The following is a 23855-nucleotide window of genomic DNA, read 5'->3' on the forward strand; positions in this document are numbered from 1 at the left end:
TTATGATGCCACTTGGGGTACCCCCACCACAGTCCAATATCGCTCTCTAGTATGACCTTTAAGACCACATGCCATACAAATCATCACCTTTTCAGTGCTCCCCTTGCTATACATAGCAGAAACATCAGTTTTACTCACAAGGGATAGATTTAAGACTTCCCTTTGTGACTCCTCTTGTTGCACAACAGCATATGCCATTTCAACAGAAGGCAGAGGAGATATCATAAGTAACTGACTCCTTTGAGCACTGTACAAATTATCAAGACCATTAAGAAATTGGAATAACTTTGCTTCCTCTTTCATGGTTTGTATGGCCATTAGTAACTTATTAACATCTGGTGTCATGATATTAACTGTTGGTAACCCATTCATAGACTCGAGCTCTTCCCAGAGAGAGCTCAAACTTGTGAAATACTCATGAACTTTGGCACCGTTTTGTTTTAAATTAAAGAGATCTCGACTAAGCTTGTATTTGTGAGAACCATTTGTTAAGGAAAATGTTTGGGAAGTTGAGACCAAATTTCACTAGCAGTACTGATAAATAAAATGGAGGATTATTAGTATCAGACATGTTATTATGAATCCAGGAGATTACCATATTGTTAACAGTGTCCCATTGAGCTGCCTCATTCATGCTGTAGTGCTGCGAGTGACTGAACCGTTCACAAAGCCAGGCTTCCTTTTTGCTGAGACTTAAATCTCAAACTGTCTTTTCCATGCTCTATAATCAACAGCTCCCTGCAATTTTGACACACTAATCGATAGTGGGCCATCAGAGGGGTGCAAGAACAAGGGATTTTGTAAATTTGAGTAGGAGAGCCTACTACTAGTACTGCTTGATGCCATAGATCTGAAAAACAAACTCCTAGAATAAACACCTAGAGTGACATATCAAGAATAAACAAACGACCAGCGATTTAAACTGTATACTCTCTCTATTTACTTTATTCTACTCTCAAGCTAGCATATACAGCTCTGATACCATGTAAACATTTGATATTAAGCATATAAAGCTGTGCAGAAAAGAAAGAGAGGATATGGGAAAGCAAACTTATTTGATTCAAAATACTGCAATCTCGCATATGAGTTTGTTACACTACATGCTTGTTCTTTTATCCACTACAGTCCATACCTCCATAACAAACTATTAAATGATTTAGACAAGTACTCTTAGGACCATTACACTTGTCATTCTTAACATACTAAATAAGACAAAAAAGAATAGTTCACTGCAGTAACAATGTGAAAACTATTCCTGCTATTTTTTCAGCAAACTTGGTGAAATATCTTGGCTTCAAGGTGCTACATGGGACTGCATGTCTTCTTCTCCTTCAATAGTTTCATCATATTTTTCGCATTCTTGTATGCTCACTTCCTAGAAAACAATGAGTTTCTAAATAAGGTAGATATATTAAGGCCTCTGCCGAAGAGAATCTACAACATTAAAAGTTTAATGCATCATTACGACGTACGAGCAGTCTAAAACCTGAAAAATATGTATTAATACTGGAGTTTTATGGTAGCGGCAAATGTGTTTTTTGCTATAATTAATAGTTGCAAATGTACATTTGTGTTCCTTATCAGATACTTTTTTCTGGAAAGATTTTGCTTGGATACTTTAGAGTGTTACGGTGATTATTTTATCAACACATACACAATTAGATACTTCTAAAGATGCGCTATGCAAGCTAATTGTACTTCCATATTGTTAGTTTGCATAATGCTAAAAGCGCTATACAAGTGTAAAAACAAGCGTTAAATATGCAGTTGTGTCTGTAATATTAGCATGTGCCTTACACCATTAAATATGCAGTGGTGTCTATAATATTAGCATGTGCCTTGCAACGCGCTTTAGAGTTGCTTACATATTCACCCTCAATTATGAAACAATTTATTTCAGAAGTTTTTGGTGGGTTAAATTTGTACTTTTCCCTGGCAGGATTTAATGTCGATCGGCCAGGACAAATAATTGAACCATACAAAAATGCAAGAGATTAAAGATAAATATGAAACATGCCAGCAACACAATGTTACAGTCTTACAAATCAAGTCATTTCTTCTTTAGTCGATGGCGTTTACAAGGTATTTGTGCTTTTCTATGCACGGTAAATGAGTAGTACCTCCTCAATTTCCAATTGTACCTTTTATGATGTGCGCTTAGTCTTAGAAAGTTAAAAGTAAATAAACTGCAGGTGACTCTTGCAGATTTTTTCTTGGCCGACTATATCACTAGCCAGGTACAAAATTTTCCATTCCAGCTGCAGCCGCTGCTACTTTCCTGCAGCTTTCTGCTTGAATTATAATTTATACTTTCTCTTGACCTTAGGTTCAAGCGCTAAGAAGTTTTGAGTTCAACGCTTTTATAGTTGGGGAAGACTTATCAAGGGGAAATCTATGTGCCACGATCTTGATGTTTACAATGTATTCTACTTCTTATCGTAGCAATTGTACCATACTGGATTCCTTCCTTCAGGTCTTCACAAATTTTTATTTGCATATTTAATAATTTTCACCTCTTGTATTCGTCATCACACTATACAACTGCTTAAGTACATTAATAGAGCTCTGGGATAAGTATGACTATTTTTCTTGTCTGACATTGACAGTCACTCAGAAGTAAACTTTGTTGTTACCCATGTTATTCGAACCCGACTCAGAGTGTCTGTTACAATCTGTGATTCAAAACTCTTGTTCTTTGTACTTGATTAATGATTTATAAATTGAATTTGATCTCTGAATTGCTTGTGAGATAAAGATGTAAACTAGAGAGATGAGAGAGAGAGGGAGATCTTGTGAATGTGAAAGTTTGGAAATGAAGAAGTTAGTTACAACAAAATTAAGTTCTCGGCTATATAGAGCCACAAACTAAAACAATGTGAAAATACTACACTGCCCTTTACTCACTATAGACAAAGTAGTAAAATTAATAGTAATGAAATATTCCAACAGCCCCTCTCAAGCTGGAGGAGGTGTAAACATCCCAAGCTTGGACTTGAGATCAGATAGCTACGCAGAAGGAAGGACCTTAGTAAGCATGTCATCTAGTTGAGATTGAGTGGAAAAATAAGTGAGCTGAAGAAGACCTTCGAGTACCTTGGCACGAGTGAAATGACAATCAATGTCGAAGTGTTTTGTATGTTCATGAAAGACGGGATTACGGGCAATATGAAGGGCGGACTGATTATCACAGTGTAAGGTCACAGGATAGAGATAAGAAATACCAAATTCAGTCAACAAACGAATGAGCCAAGTGACCTCAGAAGCAGCAGCTGCCATGGCTCGATATTCTGCTTCTGAGGAAGAACGAGAAACAATAGATTGCTTCTTACTTTTCCAACTAATTGGAGACTTACCCATGAGAATAACATACCCTGTGACAGAACAACGAGTATCCAAACAAGCAGCCCAATCGGAATCCGAAAAAGCTTGAAGAGTAAGCTTAGAGGCACCTTTGAGGAGAATACCTTGCCCAGCCGTACCAGCCACAAAACGAAGAGTGTGAAGTAATGCTTCATAATGAGGTACACGGGGATGACTCGTGAATTGACTGAGTGTTTGAACTGTGAAAGATAAGTCAGGACGAGTATGACAAAAAAGTTCAATTTACCAACCCAACAACGGTATAAACCAACATCATGAAACAAAGGACCAAAATCTCCGGTGAGTTTCAGATGGAGATGTAAAGGAGTAGCAACAGGAGAAGAATCCAACAGTCCAGCATCAGTCAACAACTCCTTTGTAAACTTTCCTTAAGTTAAGGTGATACCCTCAGGTATGTAATTAACCTCAAGACCCAAGAAGAAATTGTTAGATATATTTGATAATGTCATGGCTAATATGATTTATGTTTAGTTTTCAGATCTTATTTAAACAGGATAAATCAGTACTTACTGGAAGTCAGGACTTAAGGATATCAGTACTTATATTATCAGGAGATAATCATCAGAAGATGGATATCAGAACTTAAGTACTGAAGGACGTTCAGATAAGGACATCAGCTGATTAAAGGAAAGAAGATCGAGACAAACATAAGAAGAGATATGCATGAAGAAGGAATTCTATGAAGAATAGAATACTTGGAAGAAAAGATATCTGATTGATATATTTTAGGAAGTAAAATTATATTCCATATCAATTAGCGATTATCTTGTAACTGTGTAGTATATAAACACAGATATAGGGTTTACACTATAAGTGTTATCATATTTGAGAATATTATTCATTGTAACCCTAGCAGCTCTCGTGATATTTGTTCATCACTGAGAGGTAACAGTTCCATACTGTAACAGAGTTTATTGTTTCAATGAAGTTTATTTTCTGTTACTTGAGTTATTTAAGTTCGATTTGATTGTACTATACACTGTATTCACCCCCTCTACAGTGTGTGTGACCTAACAAGTGGTATCAGAGCCTATCTGTTAACATACAAACAGTTTAAGATCCAAACACAATCATGTCTGAAACAGAAACTCCAACTAAGCCCACCAAAACTGAAGAACCTCCTAAGACACAAATTCAAAGCCGATATAAGACCATCAGAGTTCCCATATTGAGACCATCTGAATATCCCATATGGAAGGTGAGGATGACCATGTTTCTGGAAGCAACAGATCCAGAATATCTTGATAGAATCAAGGAAGGGCCTCACAAACCAACCAAGCTCGCGGTTGCAGTTGCAGGTGAAGCAGCAAAGACTGTACCAAAGGAGAAGAGTGATTACACTGTTGAAGATATCTCATCAATTGCTAAGGATGCTAAGGTACGACACTTACTGCATAGTGCCATTGATAATGTAATGTCAAATAGGGTAATAAACTGCAAGACTGCAAAGGAGATATGGGATGCCCTGGAAACAAGGTGTCAAGGAACTGATACGATTAAGAAGAACAGGAAGACAATACTCACTCAAGAGTATGAACACTTTGACTCAAAGGCTAATGAGTCATTGACTGATTTGTACGATAGATTTGTCAAACTCTTGAATAATCTGTCACTGGTTGATAAGGAGTATGATCTTGAAGATTCAAACTTTAAATTCCTGTTAGCTCTTCCTGAATGCTGGGATTTGAAGGCGACAACAATAAGAGACAACTACAATCTTGATGAAACAACTCTTGATGAAATTTATGGAATGCTCAAGACTCATGAACTTGAGATGGAATAAAGAAGCAAGAGGAAAAGTGGAAAGTCAAGGACAGTTGCTCTTAAGGCTGAAGAAGAATCCCCCAAGGCAGCTACCTCAAGGAAAGACAAGGGTAAAGCTCTCTTCATAAAGTCTGATACTGAGTCATCAAGTTCTGAAAGTGATGATGACTCAGAATCTGAAAGCTTGCCTGAGACAGATGTTGATGAGGAGATGATGAAGCTGTGTGCTCTTATGGTGAAAGGGATCACAAAGATTGCATACAGGAAGTTCAGGAAGGGAAAGAAGTTTTACAGGAAAGGCACAAGTTCTGATAAGAAGAATTTCAGAAGATCTGAAAGCAGAGGAGGAAAATCTGACATAGGAGATTATACAAATGTCAAATGCTAAAACTGTGGTGAGAAAGGCCACATATCTCCTGATTGCAAGAAAGTGAAGAGTGACAAAGGCAAGGCTCTTGTCACAAAGAAGAAAAGCTGGACAGACACCTCAGATTCTGAAAGTGAGGAAAATTATGCCTTGATGGAAAATGCTGATAAGGCAAGTGCTGAATGCAGTTCTGAAGCTGCTGAATCGAAGGTACCTCAAACTACTTATGCCTTTCATACTGATGATATAAATGAGTTGAGAAGATATCTTAAAACCATGTTTGTTAGTTATAGAGATCAAACTTTAACATGTGAAAGATTAACTTCTGAAAATCTTGCTTTTAAGAAAAGAAATGATTTCTTAGAAAAGGAGTTAGTTATGTTCCATCAAACTCAGAAAGATAGAGATGATGCTTTTTATGTTAGGGATGAAGTGCTAAAAATGAATGAATCTCTAAAAACTGAGTTAGAAAAGGAAAGAGAGGTTATCAGGACTTGGACTAACTCTGGCAGAACAACTCAGAATTTGTTAAGTAGTGAAAACTGGAAAGAGGGCTTAGGTTATGGAGAGGATAAGAATGATAAAGGAACTGTAGATATTAAGCATGTTGTTGTTAAAAAGCCAAAGTTAAAACCTGTTAAGTTTGTAGCTGTAAAGTCTGATAATGAGAAATCAGAAGTTAAAAAGGAAGTAACTTCTGACAAACTTAAACAGGAAAAGATAACTGAAGTAAACATAGGTTTAATGACAAAGAAGCAGCTTAAGCATAAGCTGAAAGATGTTAAGAATGCAAACAAAGTAAAATCACCTAGGAAAAATAGGAATGGAAAGGAAGGTGAGAATAAAAGCAATGATTATAAGCCTGTTCCTAATGCTCCTAGGAAAACGTGTCATAATTGTGGAAGTTCTAACCATCTGGCTTCTTTTTGCAGGAAGAATAAGAACATAAACTCCTTACCTTCAAAGTCAGGAGTTAAGAGTCAGTCTGTTAGATATAAACCACAAAATCCTTGTTTTCATTGTGGTAGTTTATGGCATTCCATTTATACTTGTAAGGAATATCATAGTTTGTACTATGATTATTATCAAATAAAACCTTCTTTAAAGAAAGTTACCATTGTTCCTTCTAGTGTAAGTTCTGATTCAAAGTCTGATAGTGTAAATTCTGATAAGAAAAATGTTAACATAAACTCTGATGCTAAATCCGCTGCAAATGTTAACAAACTTAATAAGGCCAAAGGATCCAAGCAAGTCTGGGTCCTTAAAACTAATCATTAGTGGTCTTTGTGATTGCAGGGCAACAGGAAAAACATCCTAGTTCTGGACAGTGGATGTTCAGGACATATGACTGGAAATAAAGCCCTGCTATCAGACTTTGTGGAGAAAGCTGGCCCAAGTGTTTCTTATGGAGATGGCAACATTGGAAAAACATTGGGATATGGCAATATCAATCTTAGGAATGTCATCATTAAAGAAGTAGCTCTGGTCTCAGGACTTAAACACAATCTGCTGAGTATAAGTCAAATCTGTGACATAGGTTATCATGTTGATTTCTTTGAAGAACACTGTGAAGTTGTAAGTAAATCTACATGCAAAGTTGTTCTGAAAGGATACAGACGTGGTAACATTTATGAAGCTAAGCTTTCAACAAGTACTGATGGTTCTGCAAACTATCTGATGAGTAGAGCATCAATTGAAGAAAGCTGGAATTGGCACAAGAAACTCTCTCATTTAAATTTCAACAATATAAATGAACTAGTCAAGAAAGATCTTGTGAGAGGACTGCCAAAGTCAGTATTTGCTCCTGATGGCCTTTGTGATTCTTGTCAGAAGGCTAAACAAAGAAAATCCTCATTCAAGAGCAAGACTGAATCATCAATTCTTGAGCCTTATCACCTACTATATGTTGATCTATTTGGTCCAGTAAATGTCATGACTATTGCAAAGAAGAAATATGCTTTTGTCATAGTGGATGAGTTCACCAGATACACATGGGTGTATTTCTTGCACACAAAAAGTGAAACTGCATCTATCTTGATTAATCATGTCAGGCAATTGGATAAATTGGTCAAAGACTCAGTAAAGATAATAAGGAGTGATAATGGTACTGAGTTCAAGAATTTGATAATGGAAGAGTTCTGCAAAAACCATGGAATCAAGCAGGAATTTTCTGCTCCTGGAACTCCACAGCAAAATGGAGTTGTTGAAAGGAAGAATAGAACTCTCATTGAAGCTGCACGTACAATGCTTGATGAAGCAAGGCTTCCAACCTATTTCTGGGCTGAAGCTGTGCAGACTGCTTATTTTACTCAGAATGCAACACTCATTAACAAGCAAGGAAAGACACCATATGAGATGGTGAAGAAAAAGAAGCCAAATATGAAGTATTTTCATGTATTTGGATGCAAGTGTTTTGTTCTTAAGACTCATCCTGAACAACTATCTAAATTTGATCTAAAAGCTGATGAAGGAATCTTTGTTGGATATCAACTTTCCACAAAAGCCTTCAGAGTCTATAACTTAAGAACAAGAGTGGTCCTGGAATCTATCAATGTCTCTTTTGATGATAAGAAGATTACTGGACTTGAAGATTTCATTGATCATGATCAGTTGAGATTTGAAAATGAAGACTCAAATTATGATATTGAAAATCCTGACAATCTAAATCCCGATACTACAAACTCTGATGGATTAAACTCTGATGTTATTGAAACTGTGGTGACTACGCCAAAGGAAGATGCACCTATGCAGGGGGCATACTCAAGATCTAACCATATCTCAAGAAGCATCAGAACATACATCTGGCTCTTCAAGTTCTGATTCGTCAAGTTCTGATAAGCCAAGTTCTGATAGATCTGAAAATCTAAATTCTGAAGAATCCAACTCAGAGAGCATAGTTTCAGGGGGAGCATCAGAAAATGAAAATGAAGACAGCATGGATCATGGGAGAGCATCCAGTTCTAGAGAAAACCTTCCATCTGCAAGGAAGTGGACTAAATCACATACACCTGATTTGATAGTTGGAAATCCTGATGTAGGTGTCAGAACTAGAACAGGTACTTCAAATGAATGTCTTTACAATTCTTTTCTTTCTCAGACTGAGCCGAAGAAAGTGGAAGAAGCTCTTCAAGATGCCGATTGGGTGCAAGCAATGCAGGAAGAGTTAAATGAGTTTGAAAAAAATAAAGTCTGGACCCTAGTACCAAGACCAAAGAACAAATCTGTTGTTGGTACAAAATGGGTATTCAGAAACAAAACTGATAGTGATGGCATAATTACAAGGAATAAGGCAAGGCTGGTTGCAAAAGGATACTCTCAACAGGAGGGAATTGATTATGATGAAATATTTGCACCAGTTGCTAGATTGGAAACCATAAGGATATTTTTTGCTTATGCTGCTCACAAAAAGTTTACTGTCTTTCAAATGGATGTGAAAAGTGCTTTTCTCAATGGAGAATTGGAGGAAGAAGTATATGTTGAACAACCTCCAGGCTTTGTAGATTCCAAATATCCAGATTATGTCTACAGGCTTGATAAAGCACTTTATGGACTTAAGCAAGCTCCAAGAGCATGGTATGAGACTTTAGCTCAGTTTCTTCTGGAAAGTGGATTTAACAGAGGAACTATAGACAAAACACTGTTCTACCTCAACCATGGAAAGGACTTACTTCTGGTCCAGATATATGTTGATGATATCATTTTTGGTTCTACAAATGACAGACTTTGCAAGAAGTTTGCCATACTGATGCAGTCAAGGTATCAGATGAGTATGATGGGGGAACTTAGCTATTTTCTGGGCCTTCAAGTCAAGCAGAATGAAGAAGGCACTTTTATTTGTCAAAGTAAGTACACCAGAAACTTGCTGAAGAAATTTGGAATACAAGATTGTTCAAGTGCATCTACTCCCATGGCCACTGCAACAAAACTGGACAAGGATACTTGTAAATCAGTAGATATTACTGATTACAGAGGTATGATTGGCTCTATACTCTATCTTACTACTAGTAGACCTGATATCATGTATGCTACATGTCTTTGTGCAAGATTTCAAGCAGATCCAAGAGAACCTCACTTAACAGCTATAAAAAGAATATTCAAGTATCTTAAGGGAACAGCTGATTTGGGATTGTGGTATCCCAGAGAATCAGATTTTAAACTAATAGGTTACTCAGATGCAGATTTTGCAGGTTGCAAAATTGACAGGAAAAGCACAAGTGGAAGCTGCCAATTTCTTGGAGGCAGATTGGTTTCTTGGTATAGCAAGAAACAAAAGTCAATTTCCACATCAACTGCAGAAGCAGAGTACATTGTTGCAGGAAGCTGTTGTGCACAGATTCTTTGGATGAAGAATGAGTTACTGGATTATGGGTTAACATATTTCAAAATCCCTATTTACTATGATAATCAAAGTGCTATTGCTATGACAGGTAATCCAGTTCAACACTCTATGACAAAGCACATCAGCATCAGGTACCACTTCATAAGGGAACATGTGGATGAAGGTACAGTGGAATTGCACTTTGTTCCAACAGATCAACAACTAGCAGATATCTTCACAAAACCACTGTGTGAAGCAACTTTTACAAGATTGGTAAATGAACTTGGAATGGTTTCAGGTTCTTTCTCTAAATCTGTTTAGTTTTATTCTGATGCATCAGACTTTATGATCAGTATTTACAGAAATTACACTCTTTGTGTATTCTGTGCTTAATTGAAAATTTGCTTAAGTACTGACTGTTGTCTGATGTAAGTGTCTAAACTCTGAAAATGATATGTCTGTTTATGTAACTATTTAATCCTATGAGGATACCTGTGCTAGATACTGACCTAGTAGTCTTCAATAAACTAGGGATCCCATGTTAGAAGTAATGATTTCTGTGGAAATCTATTGACACAAGCAAATTCTGATATTGAGCTTAGTTGAGTTTACTTTGTCTATCTTATTACTAAGTCACAAACTATAATAATGCTTCTCATCTGTTAAGTTCTGATGCTAGTAAATTTGTTGAATGTACTAAGTGCTGATAAACCTCACTTATCAAAAGAAAAAAAGAATCAAGAATTAAAATCAGGTACTCCTTTGAGATCTAGAGTAAAAAAGTGGAAGGGACGACCCAAGTGCATTGCTGGTATTAAGTAAATATGCATCAGAAAAGCAAAATATTTTCTTGGTGACTTTTCACACTCTATGATTACTGGAGAAATACTCTGATAATAGCATAAATTCTGATAAGCAGTCGTGACTCACTTACACTGAGAAGCCACTGTAAAATGGAATTTAAAAAGATGCACAAAATTAGCACAAAAACAATTGAGGTGGACTTAAGCATGCACTCATTCAAAAGTGGGCCTCAGAATAATGACAGGTTTTTAGTAAAGTTTTAGTTATGCCTTATTTCTAAGATGTACTGAAGTGAATCAGACTTTACTCTTTGTCTGATATTTAGCTTAATGCACACACTAAACACTCCATATAAATGATGAAAATTATTGTGGTGATCTATGTAATTTTAGATGAACAGTTTATGTATCAAATTGTATATATTTTGAGGACAAGTTCTGATTGAACGTTCTGATGATTAAGTTCTGTAGAATCTATATCAGAATTTGTGTGAGGAATTACAAAGATAGGCATTCATTTTTCGAGTTAAGAAATTATGTTCTGATGACTGTTAAGTTCTGATATAAGTCTAAGTTCTGATATTAAACTCTGATTCTTTACTTGACTTATTTGTAGATAAAATAAAAAAAACAGTCTCATTTTACATCAGAATATGTTTGGGTAAAATATTATCAGTCAATAGCATTAGGGATAGTGGTACACGTAATGCAAAGTAATTTTTACTTGTTACTTGTGCACATTAAACCCCGTCTTACACTTCCAATGACTGTTTTTCATCTTCCCAGTCTAAGGAGACGAGGTAGAATTAATTCTACCTGTCAGCATTAAATGTCTTTGCGTCTCCTGGCATTCTCTTGCCTATATAAACGAACACTTCACATCAGCCTATACATCAATTATCTCCTCAAACACTTACTCTCTTATCCCTCAAATACACAACATCATGGTTAACTACAATATGTTTTTAAACTATGAGACCTTCAATATGGAGTTAAGCTGTGAAACCTGGCAGCAGGAATGACACGTCACTGCCATTCCTGATGAAATATGGGACTCAGTTCCCCAGGAGGTACTCACTCACCTCCTGTTCTTCTACATGGACTACCATCGCCATCTGGAGCGATTGGAGGAGGAAAGGCTGGAAGCTCTCCGCCAGCAAGAGCGAATCATCAGACTCGCCATTCTGTTTGTCGAGAGTAGGAAGAAGAAATAACTTATTTTCTTCTTCCTGTTTTTCTTCATCGTCAGCCTTGCCCTGCTTCTTGAGCTAGGACAAAGGCTGTTGATGTTAGGTTTAGAGGCTTAGGACAGTCTTGTAAAGCTCTGATGTAATTTAAATTTCATGAATGTATTCTCTTAATATATTAATGGAATTTCTACTTTTTGCAAGTTTTTGTCTCTGAGATGTTTGTAATTTAAATGCATTGATAAATCCTGATAAATATTCATATTCTGATGACCATATCTATTTTGATTTAAATTAAGTTCCGATCTTACAATATCAGTACTTGTTTACTTGATTTATTTTGGTCATTCTCACTCGATTTTTTTTTCAGAGTATTGGTGTTGCAGTGAAAAATAATTGAATAAGTGGGAACAGTTTAAATTTTCAATTAAAACTGATTTACCTCGATTAATGGAATTACTGGGTAAGTGGAACGGTTTTTCCTTGAAAAACTGCAAGTGGGTAAGTAATGATTACTGTTTTCCCGTGCCCATTAACTATTCATTATTACTGCATGTTTGACAGGTGTCCAACGGTTATATTTTTTTTAAGTATAAGTAAGACAGAGAGAAGATTTTCCAATCTTTTATTTACTTTTACACTTAATCTCTCTTTCTTTGCTTTTACTCTCTTTCATCTCCTGACGTTGGTTTTTCATACAGACATTTTATCAAACACCTAACAGGCACTCTTAAATCTCAATTATTCTCATGGCACCTAAGGATTTGATAATTGATGGGGCCAAATTTGTTCCAAATAACTATGCTGCAATTCTTGATAATGCTGAAGCTCCGTCTGAGTTGCATTTTGTGCAAGATCTTCTTGCACAAGTGAAATTGGGTATGCATTGACCCAACCTTCAGTCTTTTCGAGCCAACAAGTTTTGACGTTTTGGCGGACTGGGCACTTTGATAATGGTGGTACACATGGTACTCCCAGTATTATTTTCGAAGTGGATGATTCTACACATGTGGTAACTCCTGGTACAATTCGCAAGGCCCTACATTTACCAGAAGGATGTACTTTTTCAACCCCAGAGGAATCAGCTCTTCAGGAGTTAATGGCCAGTTTGGGGTATGAGCAGAGTTTGGCTAAGCTTGGGCAGTTGAAATGGGCTCATATCAGAAAGGAATGGAGCTTCTTCTTTGACTGCATCACTAAAGCTTTTGTGAATAAGTGTTCCAACTTTGATGTCATCCCTATAATGAGTCAGCACATTGGGTATGGTATCATTAACCAAACTCATTTTGATTTTGCAACTGCTGTGATAGGTTTTATAGGGGATAGGATGACAGAGGATAGAAATGTTGTCTACTTTACTAGATTTTGTCAGCTTATTTATAATTTTTATTGTACTGATGAACCCCAACCTGCCAGTACCTTAACTCCACCATTTAAAATTGCAAAACGAGCCTTTAATGACCTAGTAAATGCTGATCTTAAGAAAAGGGTGGTTAGACCTTTACAGATTCCTCAATCTGTAAAACAGATATTGGTAAATGCTGATCCTGAAACCTATAGATCTGTTTATTCTGATGTCCAACCAACCACCACATGCCAAACACCACAACAACCATCAGAACATACCACTCATACTACTCAACCATCCCTCAGAACATATCTCAAATCATATCTCTCCACTTCACAGACAGCTCAACCCTCATCCTCAGCACCTACTGTGAACCCTTCATCTTCCAAGCCTAAGAGGACAAAGACTGTTCCTCAAACACCTCAGAAGAGAAGGAGGATTGTTTTGAGAGATGAGTCTGATAGTGAGGAACAGGTTTCTACATCAGACCCTGTTGTAAAAGAAGCTGAGAAAGTTCCTTCTCAGAAGGATTCTGGCATTGGGGGATCTAATCTTCTCAAAAGGCTTAGAAGAATGACTTCTGCTGAACCTCCCAAGGAATCCCCATCTTCAAATAGATACAAGAAACAGAGAGCAAAAAGGCCAGTTTCAGATGATGAGGAAGCAGCAGCTAAGGAAGGAGATCAGGAATCTCTGATCTCACAAGAACCAGAATCTGCTAAAGCCACTGCTTCTCCACTAACTCCCACTCAGGAAGCTGCTACTAAAAAGGCCAACACACCATTTGTATCTCCTGTTCAAAAGACTGTATCTCCTGTTGATCCAGGAACAAGTGCTGAAATTGATATCCAGAACTTGGTTGTGCCTGAAATACTTTACTTAGAAGCTCCAACATCAACTAATCCATCAACAACACTTGTTACTGATGCTGCTCAAACTCTAGAATTATCAACCACACCTTCTCTGCATCTAGATGATGATGATCAGAATAAAGGTGAGCATCAGGATATGGCTGTTGATCAGATTTTGGATCCAGATCAGCACTTAGAGGATGATGCTGAAGCCTCAATTGCTTCTCATACTGTTGTTTTATCAGAAGAAGCTGATTCTGAAAGTTCTGATGCTGCAAATGCTGGAGATACTGGTGATGCTGCTCCAAATGCAGATGCTGATGAAGCAGGTCCTTCAGGACATGCACCTCAACAAACTATTCTTAAATCTGAACTTGTTAAGAAGTTTGTTACCAGAGAAGCACCAGTGCCTTGGAGTGAAACTACTGCAGGACAGGAGTGGACTAAGGAATGGAACTCAGTTACCTGTGCTCCATCTGCACAGCATATTGTTGAGCACTTAACTAAAGCTGATGAGATGTTAATTACTGATGATTTCAAAACACAACTTAGAGTCACTGCATTGAGTACTAAACATCTACAAGGTCTCCATTCAACTACTCATGCAGAGATACATAAGATTCAGGAAGAATTAATGAAGCAAGAACAAATTCAGAAGATTGATAAGAAAAAATTCTTCCAACCTACCTTTGACAGAGTTGCTTATATTGAGAAGACTCAAGAGAAACAACAAGCTCAGATTGATGATATTCTGAAAAATCAAGCTTCTCAGCAATCTCAACTTAATGAAATCCAAGTCTCAGTGGAATTGCTTGTCTCTCTTCTATTACCTGCTGATGCCAAAAAGGGGGAGAAAGTAATTAAGTCCAAATGCAAAACTGATAAGACACTGAAGGGGAAGGATGATGAAAAAGATGACCATGGAAACTCTGGAATGGGTAGAGGTCATAGTCAAGTTAGAGGTTTCTCATCAAGAAAAGCTGAAATCACAAGTCATAGGACAAGTTCTGATACTGGAAAAAGAATCACTTCTGCTATTGGTAAAAGGATAAGTTCTGATGAACTTTTAGATCTTGATGAAGAAATGTCAAGACAGTTATTTTATCAAGAAAATCCAGGAATGGACTTGGAGATTTTAATGGAAGAAGAAGCCAGACTTAAATCAGGAAAAGTCAAGTCTAAATCTGAAGCTTCTGGTAAAAAGAAACTTCCAAAACTCAAAGGCAGTGTGATAAAAGAAAGGACAAATCCTGAAGCAACCATGGCTAAATCACAACCGCAGATAGATCCAAGGTCCAAGGGCAAAAGAAAAAGTTGGTGAACCTATCCCTCCTGTGAATGAAGAAATTACTGATGAAGATGATGATCTTGCTCTGACTTCAAGAAAAGTTTTTAAGACAACCTCTGACATGGCTCAAGTTGTTCAGAGTCAAGAGATAGTAAGTTCTGATATTTCAAAGAAGCAAGTAACCTCTGATATAGCTCAAGTTAACTTGATATCAGAAGAAAAATCAAAGACACTCCTACCAGGATTCACTAAAGCAAAACAGACTCAACCTTTGAAGACTGCTGCAAGTGGTTTTGAAGCAAGAGTGGTTACTGGAAAGGAAGCAAGAGATAAAACTGGATTGGGAAGTGCTGATGAAAGAAGAATATAGAATACTACCAATGATCCAACTTCCTTGAGTGAACCAGGTATTGGAGCAACTCCTGAGAGATTGAATCAACTGGAATCTGTACAAATGGTTTATCATACCTACTTGAAAGAACACATCTTGTTGTACTTCATGACATATGGTAGGGTTTATCATATAAGGGAAAATTCCATTCCATTGAAGTATTTTGAAGAACTGGAGCATGTATTATTCTTACTTCAAGTGAATGACAAAATAACAGAAAGTGCTGTAAACTATTTGAAGAATCGGATTCAGAGACAGAAAAGGCTTTATTCTGTTAAGTCTGACAGCACATATCTTCCAAAGTACAGAGATCACAAGGGTGATATAGTTGAAATGAAGCCCAACACTGCTAAGATTATAACTACCTTTCTGGGTTACAGGGCTGTGGAATTCAATCTTGAGTCTGATAAGGCATATTTGATCAGACTGGATCAGGATATAAGAAAAGCTAGAATTAATGATATCAGGGCTGCAATCTTTCAAATTGGTGAAGATACTGCAGAACTTAAAGATGCTAAAAGGAGGATGATTGATGAACTCAGATATGCTGAAAGATGTTTGTTGAAAAACTATCTCAGAACAACTCCTGACATCAGAGAGATCAGAAGATGAAGCCAAGTCAAGATCTACAACTGCTTAAATTCTGATGTGAATACAGATTGAAGTTGTTATCAGAAGTTAAAGACTGGTAAAGCTTTAAGGACTGTAAGTTGTAGTTATCTAGTCTAGTTCTCATGCATTTGTACTTAATGTTTTTGACATCATCAAATATCTGTTAAACTTGTATATTATGCTAATTTACAAGTTTGGGTAGATTGTTAGATATATTTGATAATGTCATGGCTAATATGATTTATGTTTAGTTTTCAGATCTTATTTAAACAGGATAAATCAATACTTACCGGAAGTCAGGACTTAAGGATATCAGTACTTATATTATCAGGAGATAATCATCAGAAGATGGATATCAGAACTTAAGTACTGAAGGATGTTCAGATAAGGACAACAGCTGATTAAAGGAAAGAAGATCGAGACAAACATAAGAAGAGATATTCATGAAGAAGGAATTCTATGAAGAATAGAATACTTGGAAGAAAAGATATCTGATTGATATATTTTAGGAAGCAGAATTATATTCCATATCAATTAGCGATTATCTTGTAACTGTGTAGTATATAAATACAGACATAGGGTTTACACTATAAGTGTTATCATATTTGAGAAGATTATTCATTGTAACCCTAGCAGCTCTCGTGATATTTGTTCATCACTGAGAGGTAACAGTTCCATACTGTAATAGAGTTTATTGTTTCAATAAAGTTTGTTTTCTGTTACTTGAGTTATTTAAGTTCGATTTGATTGTACTATACACTGTATTCACCCCCTCTACAGTGTGTGTGTGACCTAACAGAAATGTAGAAGACCAAGATCCTTTATGCTAAAAGTGACATCCAAATACTGTTTGAGAGAAGAAATAACAGCTAAATTGTTACCAGTTAAAATGATGTCGTCTACATAGACAGCCACAATGGTAATGTCTGCATTAGATCCTTTGAGAATCATTCTTAGACTGTCTATATCCTTGTAACAATAGAGCATGATGCAGTTTGGAGAACCACTATCGACTAGCTTGCCTCAAACCATTCAAGGATTTATTTAACTTACAAACCAAATTAGATGGATTAGGCACTCCTTCTGGAAACCTTATATACACCTCTTCATGGAGATCTCCATGAAGAAATGCATTGTTTATATCCAACTGATATAGCTTCCAATTGTTACTTGCGACCAAGGCCAGAATGCACCTAACAGTAGCCATTTTGACTATAGGAGAGAAGGTTTCCTGAAAGTCAATGCCATATTTCTATGTGTAACCCTTGGTGACCAACCTGTCCTTGTACCTCTCAATCGTTCCATCTGATTTAAGTTTGGTTTTTAAAAACCAACTTACAACCAATCGCTCTTTTGCCTTTAGGAAGAGGAACAACAGACCAAGTGTTATTCTTGGCTAGAGCATCTAGTTCAAGTTGCATAGCAATATTCCAATGATCATGCTTAGAAGCTTCGACATAAGAAACTGGATCAGTAGCAGCAGCAGAAATAAATACATGATGTGAATTTGGTAAACATGAAGATGATACCAAATTACACCAGTGGGAAGAAGTCTGAGCAGAATTGTAGACAAAATCATTATACAGTATTGATTTCTGAGGTATTCTGGTGGATCTTCTCAAAACAGGTGAATGAGAATGGTCAGATTCATTTGGAGGTGCATTAGAAAAATGAGAAGAAGATTGATGAAAAATGTCAGGAAGTGGAAAATCATCAAAAGTTTTAGGAGTTGGAGAATGAACTGGCAGAAAGAAAGACATATTGGAATTAAAGGAATGAACTGGTATGTGAAAAGGAAAATTCTTTTCATGAAAAACTACATCTCTGGAAACAGTGATCTGATTTGTGAAAAGATTCAAAACTTTATAACCTTTCTGAGATAAAGGATAACCAACAAAACTCCAGGTTGAGCCCTAGGTTGTAGTTTGGTTCTATTCTGATGAATGGTAGAGACAAAACAAAGACAGCCAAACACCCTCAATAAAGAATAATAGGGTTTCTTAGAATAGATGATCTCATAAGGAGACATGTTATGAAAAGATTGCATTGGAATTCTATTGATAAGATAGACAGCACGTTGCAAACAATCACCCCAATACTTGATAGGAACCTTTGACTGAAAGAAAAGAGATCTAGTAACTTCTAAAAGATGCTTGTGTTTCCGCTCAACAATTCCATTTTGTTGAGGAGATTCTACGCAGCTAGTTTGATGAGATATACCATGAGAATTATAAAAATTCACAATATAACCATAACATAGCTCCTTAGCATTATTAGTTCTGATGTGAGCTATATTAGCAGAAAATTGATTCTTTATCATTAAAGCAAAATTTTGCAAATTGTCAGCAGAATCAGATTTATTAGCCATCAAATATACCCAAGTTGCTCTACTGAAATCATCAACTATAGTGAGAAAGAACTTAAAACCTTGATATGTCACAGTACTGTATGGGCCCCACACATCAACATGAAGCAGCTCAAAAATTCTAGTTATCTTAGTAACACTTGAGTAAAAGGGTAATCTATATTGTTTGGCAGCAGGACAAATAGAGCATATATAATTGCTAGAAAAACCTTTCACATCTAAATCAGGCTGTATCAAAGATATTTTTGAAAAAGCAATATGTCCTAATCTCAAATGAAGCAATTTGGCCAATTTAAGAGAAGGTGATTCAGTATGTGTACCAGAAGAAGAATCAGATCCACAAGTTTCCATTCCTTATAAAACATTCCTCAATTTACCAAAAATTGTTGACAAACCCTTTGATGAATCTTGTAGAAAACACATGTAAGGAGTAAATTGAACCGAGAAATCACTATCTTGACATAATTTAGTCACATATATCAAATTGAACTTGAACCTAGGTACGAGCAATACATTTTGGAGAATTATGGAATCAGTAAGTTTAACTGTTCCAACATGAGTGACCATAACTCTAGAACCATCAGGTATAGTGATAAAAGTATCAGCAATCTGTGTATAAGAGTCAAAAGAAGAAATCTCATAACACATGTGGTCAGAAGCACCACTGTCTAAAATTCACTCATTTTGTGTAGTGGCAGAAAGCAAACAATGAATACCAGCAAACAAAGTGCCTGCAAGCAATGCATTTCCATTTGAGTAATTGGAATAATCATTTCCTGAAAAATGGCTTCCAACTTCATAATCCTTAGTCTTAGTGTTGATTAAACTCAGTAAATGATTGTACTGCTCCATGCTTATGTAAGAAGCATTTCCAGATCCTGAAGAAACCAATTTTTTTGATCCTCCGGATCCAACCTGATTGCTTACTTCTAGATTATCATCTTCAGGAGTAGCACAATTAGCAAATCTTTTCAACTGTCCACCCTTAAAGTTGGGTGGATAACCATGAATTTTATAACATCTGTCAATGGTATGACCACCCATCCTACAATGATCACAAAAATACTTACTACTTGGACCTTTTCTATTACCAACAAATTGAGATCCATCAACCTTCTGAGGAAGCACATAACCAGTTTTGTTGTTAGAATTAAATCCTCCAAATCTGTTATTATAAGTTCTCTTTTCTACTGCAAAAGCTGCATATTCAACAATATTCGGAACAATTCTACTAATCTCTCTGTGTCTCTGCTCTTGCAACAACATCCTATAGGCTTGTGGTAAAGAAGGCAGAGTATCCATCATCAAAATATTTTATCTCAGATTAGAATAATTGTTGTTTAATTTCATAAGAAAGAATATAAGTCTTTGATCTTGCTGTATTTTCAGAAACTTTGCAGATAAAGTACATGTACAATTGGCACACTCACACACAGGGGGTGGACTCAAATTGTCAATTTCATCCCATGTCTTCTTAAGCTGTGTATAATATTCAGCAATCGGTAGATTATCTTGACTACAATTAGAAATTTCTTGCTGTAAAGCATACAATTGTGCAGAAGAGGCATGTCCAAACCTCTCTTCAAGTTCTAGCCAAATGTCTCTAACAGTATCTACGTACAAGATACTAGCAACAATTTCTTGATCTAACGCAGTGATCAACCAACCAATTACCATACTATTGCACCTAGACCAAGCTCTATAACTATCATCAGTTATCAAAGGTTTCTCCAAAGAACCATCCACAAAAGCCATCTTATTCTTAGCAGTCAAACAATTATCATAGATCATTTCCAATTAGTATAATTTGATCCATTAAATTGCACTAAAACTAACTTCAAGCTAGTGTTATCACTAGGATGAAAAAAATACACAGAACTTAGATCTTGATTGGGATCCATTCAAAGAAATTCAACAAATCACACTTTATATGATCTAATAACAAGCAAACTAATCTAACAATATCAGATATGCAGATAATCCGAAGCAAAACCACCAGTAAATAAGTGAATCAATCACGAATCGAATCAAGAACAAATATAGACAAATAGTCAATCGAAAAATCTTACGATTGAGTCGACCAAAGATCAAGAACCGATAAACTCAGCGACAAAACTTCAAACAGATCACAGACACTCGCTCTGATACCATGTTACAATCTGTGATTCAAAACTCTTGTTCTTTGTACTTGATTAATGATTGATAAATTGAATTTGATCTTTGAATTGCTTGTGAGATAAAGATGTAAACTAGAGAGATGAGAGAGAAGGAGAGAGAGAGAGAGGGGGGAGATCTTGTGAATATGAAAGTTTGGAAATGAAGAAGTTAGTTACAACAGAATTGAGTTCTCGGCTATATAGAGCCACAGACTGAAACAATGTGAAAATACTACACCGCCCTTTACTCACTACAGACAAAGTAGTAAAATTAACAGTAATGAAATATTCCAAATATAGAATATTCCAACAGTGTCCAAAATGTGTATATCAACAATACTTGATGCTTAGGCATGCTTTCGTTCACCCAAAAAACTTGTGAAGTTCACGGCCCATCTAGTGTTTGTGTGTACCGTTTCATTGCTTATAATGTTCATTACCAGTAGTAGAATATATGTGTGTTCTTTATCGTATGATTTTTGTTTGTCTTGTTCACTGTATTGTTTTCATATGGACTGAACCTGTTAAAGACCGTACTTAAAGTGATCAGCTAAATTTGCTATGTAGCTGTCATTTTTTGACTTGCAACTTGACAAAATTTCCCATTGTCCATTGCGGTCAACAGTAATAGAGTTTCTTAGGGTTGTTCACGAACAGAACTGTTCACGAACAAGCTCGAGTTCGGCTCGGTAAGAGCTCGGTTCGGCTCAGTTCGTCAAGAACTCGAGCTCGAACACAAAAATATGTTCGTTAACAAAAACGAACTCGGGCCGAGCTTTTGTATGTTCGGCTCGGGCTCGCCTCGAATTCGACTCGAGCTCGGCTCGTTAAAACTCGAAAAAAATATAATATTTTCAGAATATATTTATAAGAATTATAGAGGAGAAGATCTACTATGAATTGTGATGAAGAAATGAAGAAATGAAGAGCAAAAAATGATTCATATGAACATAATGCTAAACAGAGCCATAACAATATACATATACAAACTTTCCCTGACCTCCCATCCATTCGCTGATGAACACCGTCTCAATTTGATTGAATGGCTTAAAATCCATCATAAACATCACAACAAAACCCACTGAGATCATAGCCGCAAGAATCCAAAATCAAGTCTCCAAAAACAAGTTTTTCACAAAATTATACATACAAAACTCAACACACGATATACTTACAAAGTTCATCGGGAAAATTACAAAAAGAAAAAGAAACATACAAGAGATTATGGATTTTATCTTACTGAACAAAATGAAATTTAGGAATTTAGGAGATATGATAGATTGATTTAGAGATTTGGGGAGATGAGTGTTAAGATTTCTTTTATCAAGAGATATTTTCATATAAGTGGGCTGGGTTTAATAAGTGGGCTGGGTATTTGTGTTGGCCCAACAAAAGTTGATTTTTTTTAAATCTGATAACGAGCTGCTCGGTTAAGGCTCGGCTCGGTTCGACTCGTTTTTGTTCGCGAATAAACTCGTGTTCGGCTCGTTAGTTAACGAGCTCGAGCTCGAACATCATTTTATGTTCGATAGAAAAGCTCGGCTCGGCTCGGCTCGGTTCGTCAGAAAAAATAATAAAGCTCGGTTCGATTCGGTCAAAACTCGGCTCGATTCGGTTCGTGAACAGCCCTAGAGTTTCTTTTACCTTCTTAGCTTGCGTATCATATCATTTCATTATTGCAATTATAGTGCATTCGTGGACTATTTGAGGAGAATGAATCAGTGCATGCTATAAGTGGTCTGAGGTATTTCTTGACAATTGTTGCCGTGGCCATCAGAACTGCATTCGAACTTAAAATGGGAACAACGTGGCAGGTGTTGACTCTGTGAGCTCCATTGCGGAAATTATGTTCAACACATATGGGGATATATTTGTAGATTGGGATTAATGCAGAAGTCCAAAAAAAAAAAATTGAGAGACAAACTTTTTGTTTGACACAAGAGTGTGTACTTCACAGATATGGTAATCTTTCTATGGCTAAACCTGATCTCATATTTGGTTACTGAAACCCTTGTTGACTTATTTTATGCTTTGCATATTGTGCAGGTTCTTGATATGATACTGAGGTTTGCTTGGCTGCAATTGGTATTAAAATTCAACGTGTGTGCTCTGCGTGGTGACGCCATAACAAGGTTATGTTCCTGCCTAGAGATCCGTCGCCGTGACATTTGGAGTTTCTTTAGGTACTGTACGACTTGACTACAGCCTATTGATGTTTTGCTTAAAGTTGCCTCTGATAGACAGAATGCATAGTGCTTATTAACATATATTTCAATATGGCAGCTCTCTCTTAATCCATATAATTAAATAATAAGTTTAGAAAACCCCCAGACCGAATGCACTGTCCGTTCTTGCTGGTGTAGAATATGATCCAGTGATGCATATGTTAAAGTGTGATGGATGAATCTATTTGCAAAATTTCTGTAGATATATTTATTATTGTCTTAATCTTTTTTAAATGTCTCTGGCAGGTTGGAGAATGAGCATGTACATAATGATGGCAGGTATCGAGCATTTAAGTCGGTTCCCCTCCCCTTCTAATACTATGATATGAGAACTGTGAAGAGGATGATTATCTGATTTTTGGATCAAGCCATCTTCTGTTCCAGAAATAAGCAAAAAGTCGAAGTGCAATTTTTATCCTTTATCTATGGGTATCGGCTCAGGTGAAGGCAATGCACCAACCAATACATACTCTTGAGAGATCATTTGTTATTAATACAACGAGGGGAATCATTGTAAAGATTATGTTTTTATAGATGATTTAGTCCCGTAGAAGGGGCCATCTAATGGAAACAGTTAATTCTATAGGCAAAGAGAAGAAAGGGAGAGAGACTTGAAAAGGAGAGAGGTGTTTTAAGTGCTATGGGTAGATTTTTTTTTGGACGGTATATTTATCTGCCATCCATAGCAATTGTTTAAGCGATGTGCAATTGAACAAGATGTCATCACAAAAATGCCCGATTTTTAAACCGGTGGTGAAAGTGGATGTTTACGTGTGTTTTCCATGCACCTGATTTTTTA

General features: G+C 36.5%; 1 protein-coding gene across 1 annotated transcript; it reads right to left on the reverse strand.

Moving 5' to 3' along the window:
- Positions 1–634, reverse strand: LOC141712533 (uncharacterized). Its single transcript, XM_074515505.1, has 2 exons — positions 596–634; positions 1–465 (listed from the first exon to the last, which is right to left on the reverse strand). The coding sequence occupies exons 1-2, from the start codon at positions 632–634 to the stop codon at positions 1–3; spliced, it is 504 nt and encodes a 167-aa protein (XP_074371606.1).
- Positions 635–23855: the final 23221 nt, after the last annotated feature.

Source organism: Apium graveolens, chromosome 1, assembly GCF_009905375.1.
Source record: "Apium graveolens cultivar Ventura chromosome 1, ASM990537v1, whole genome shotgun sequence".
Taxonomy (NCBI): Eukaryota; Viridiplantae; Streptophyta; class Magnoliopsida; order Apiales; family Apiaceae; genus Apium; species Apium graveolens.

Coding starts and splice junctions, on each gene's coding strand:
- LOC141712533 (XM_074515505.1), bottom strand. CDS start 634: ATGAATGAGGCAGCTCAATGGGACACTGTTAACAATATG. Junction 466..595: donor GGGACACTGTTAACAATATG/GTAATCTCCTGG, acceptor CACAAATACAAG/CTTAGTCGAGATCTCTTTAA.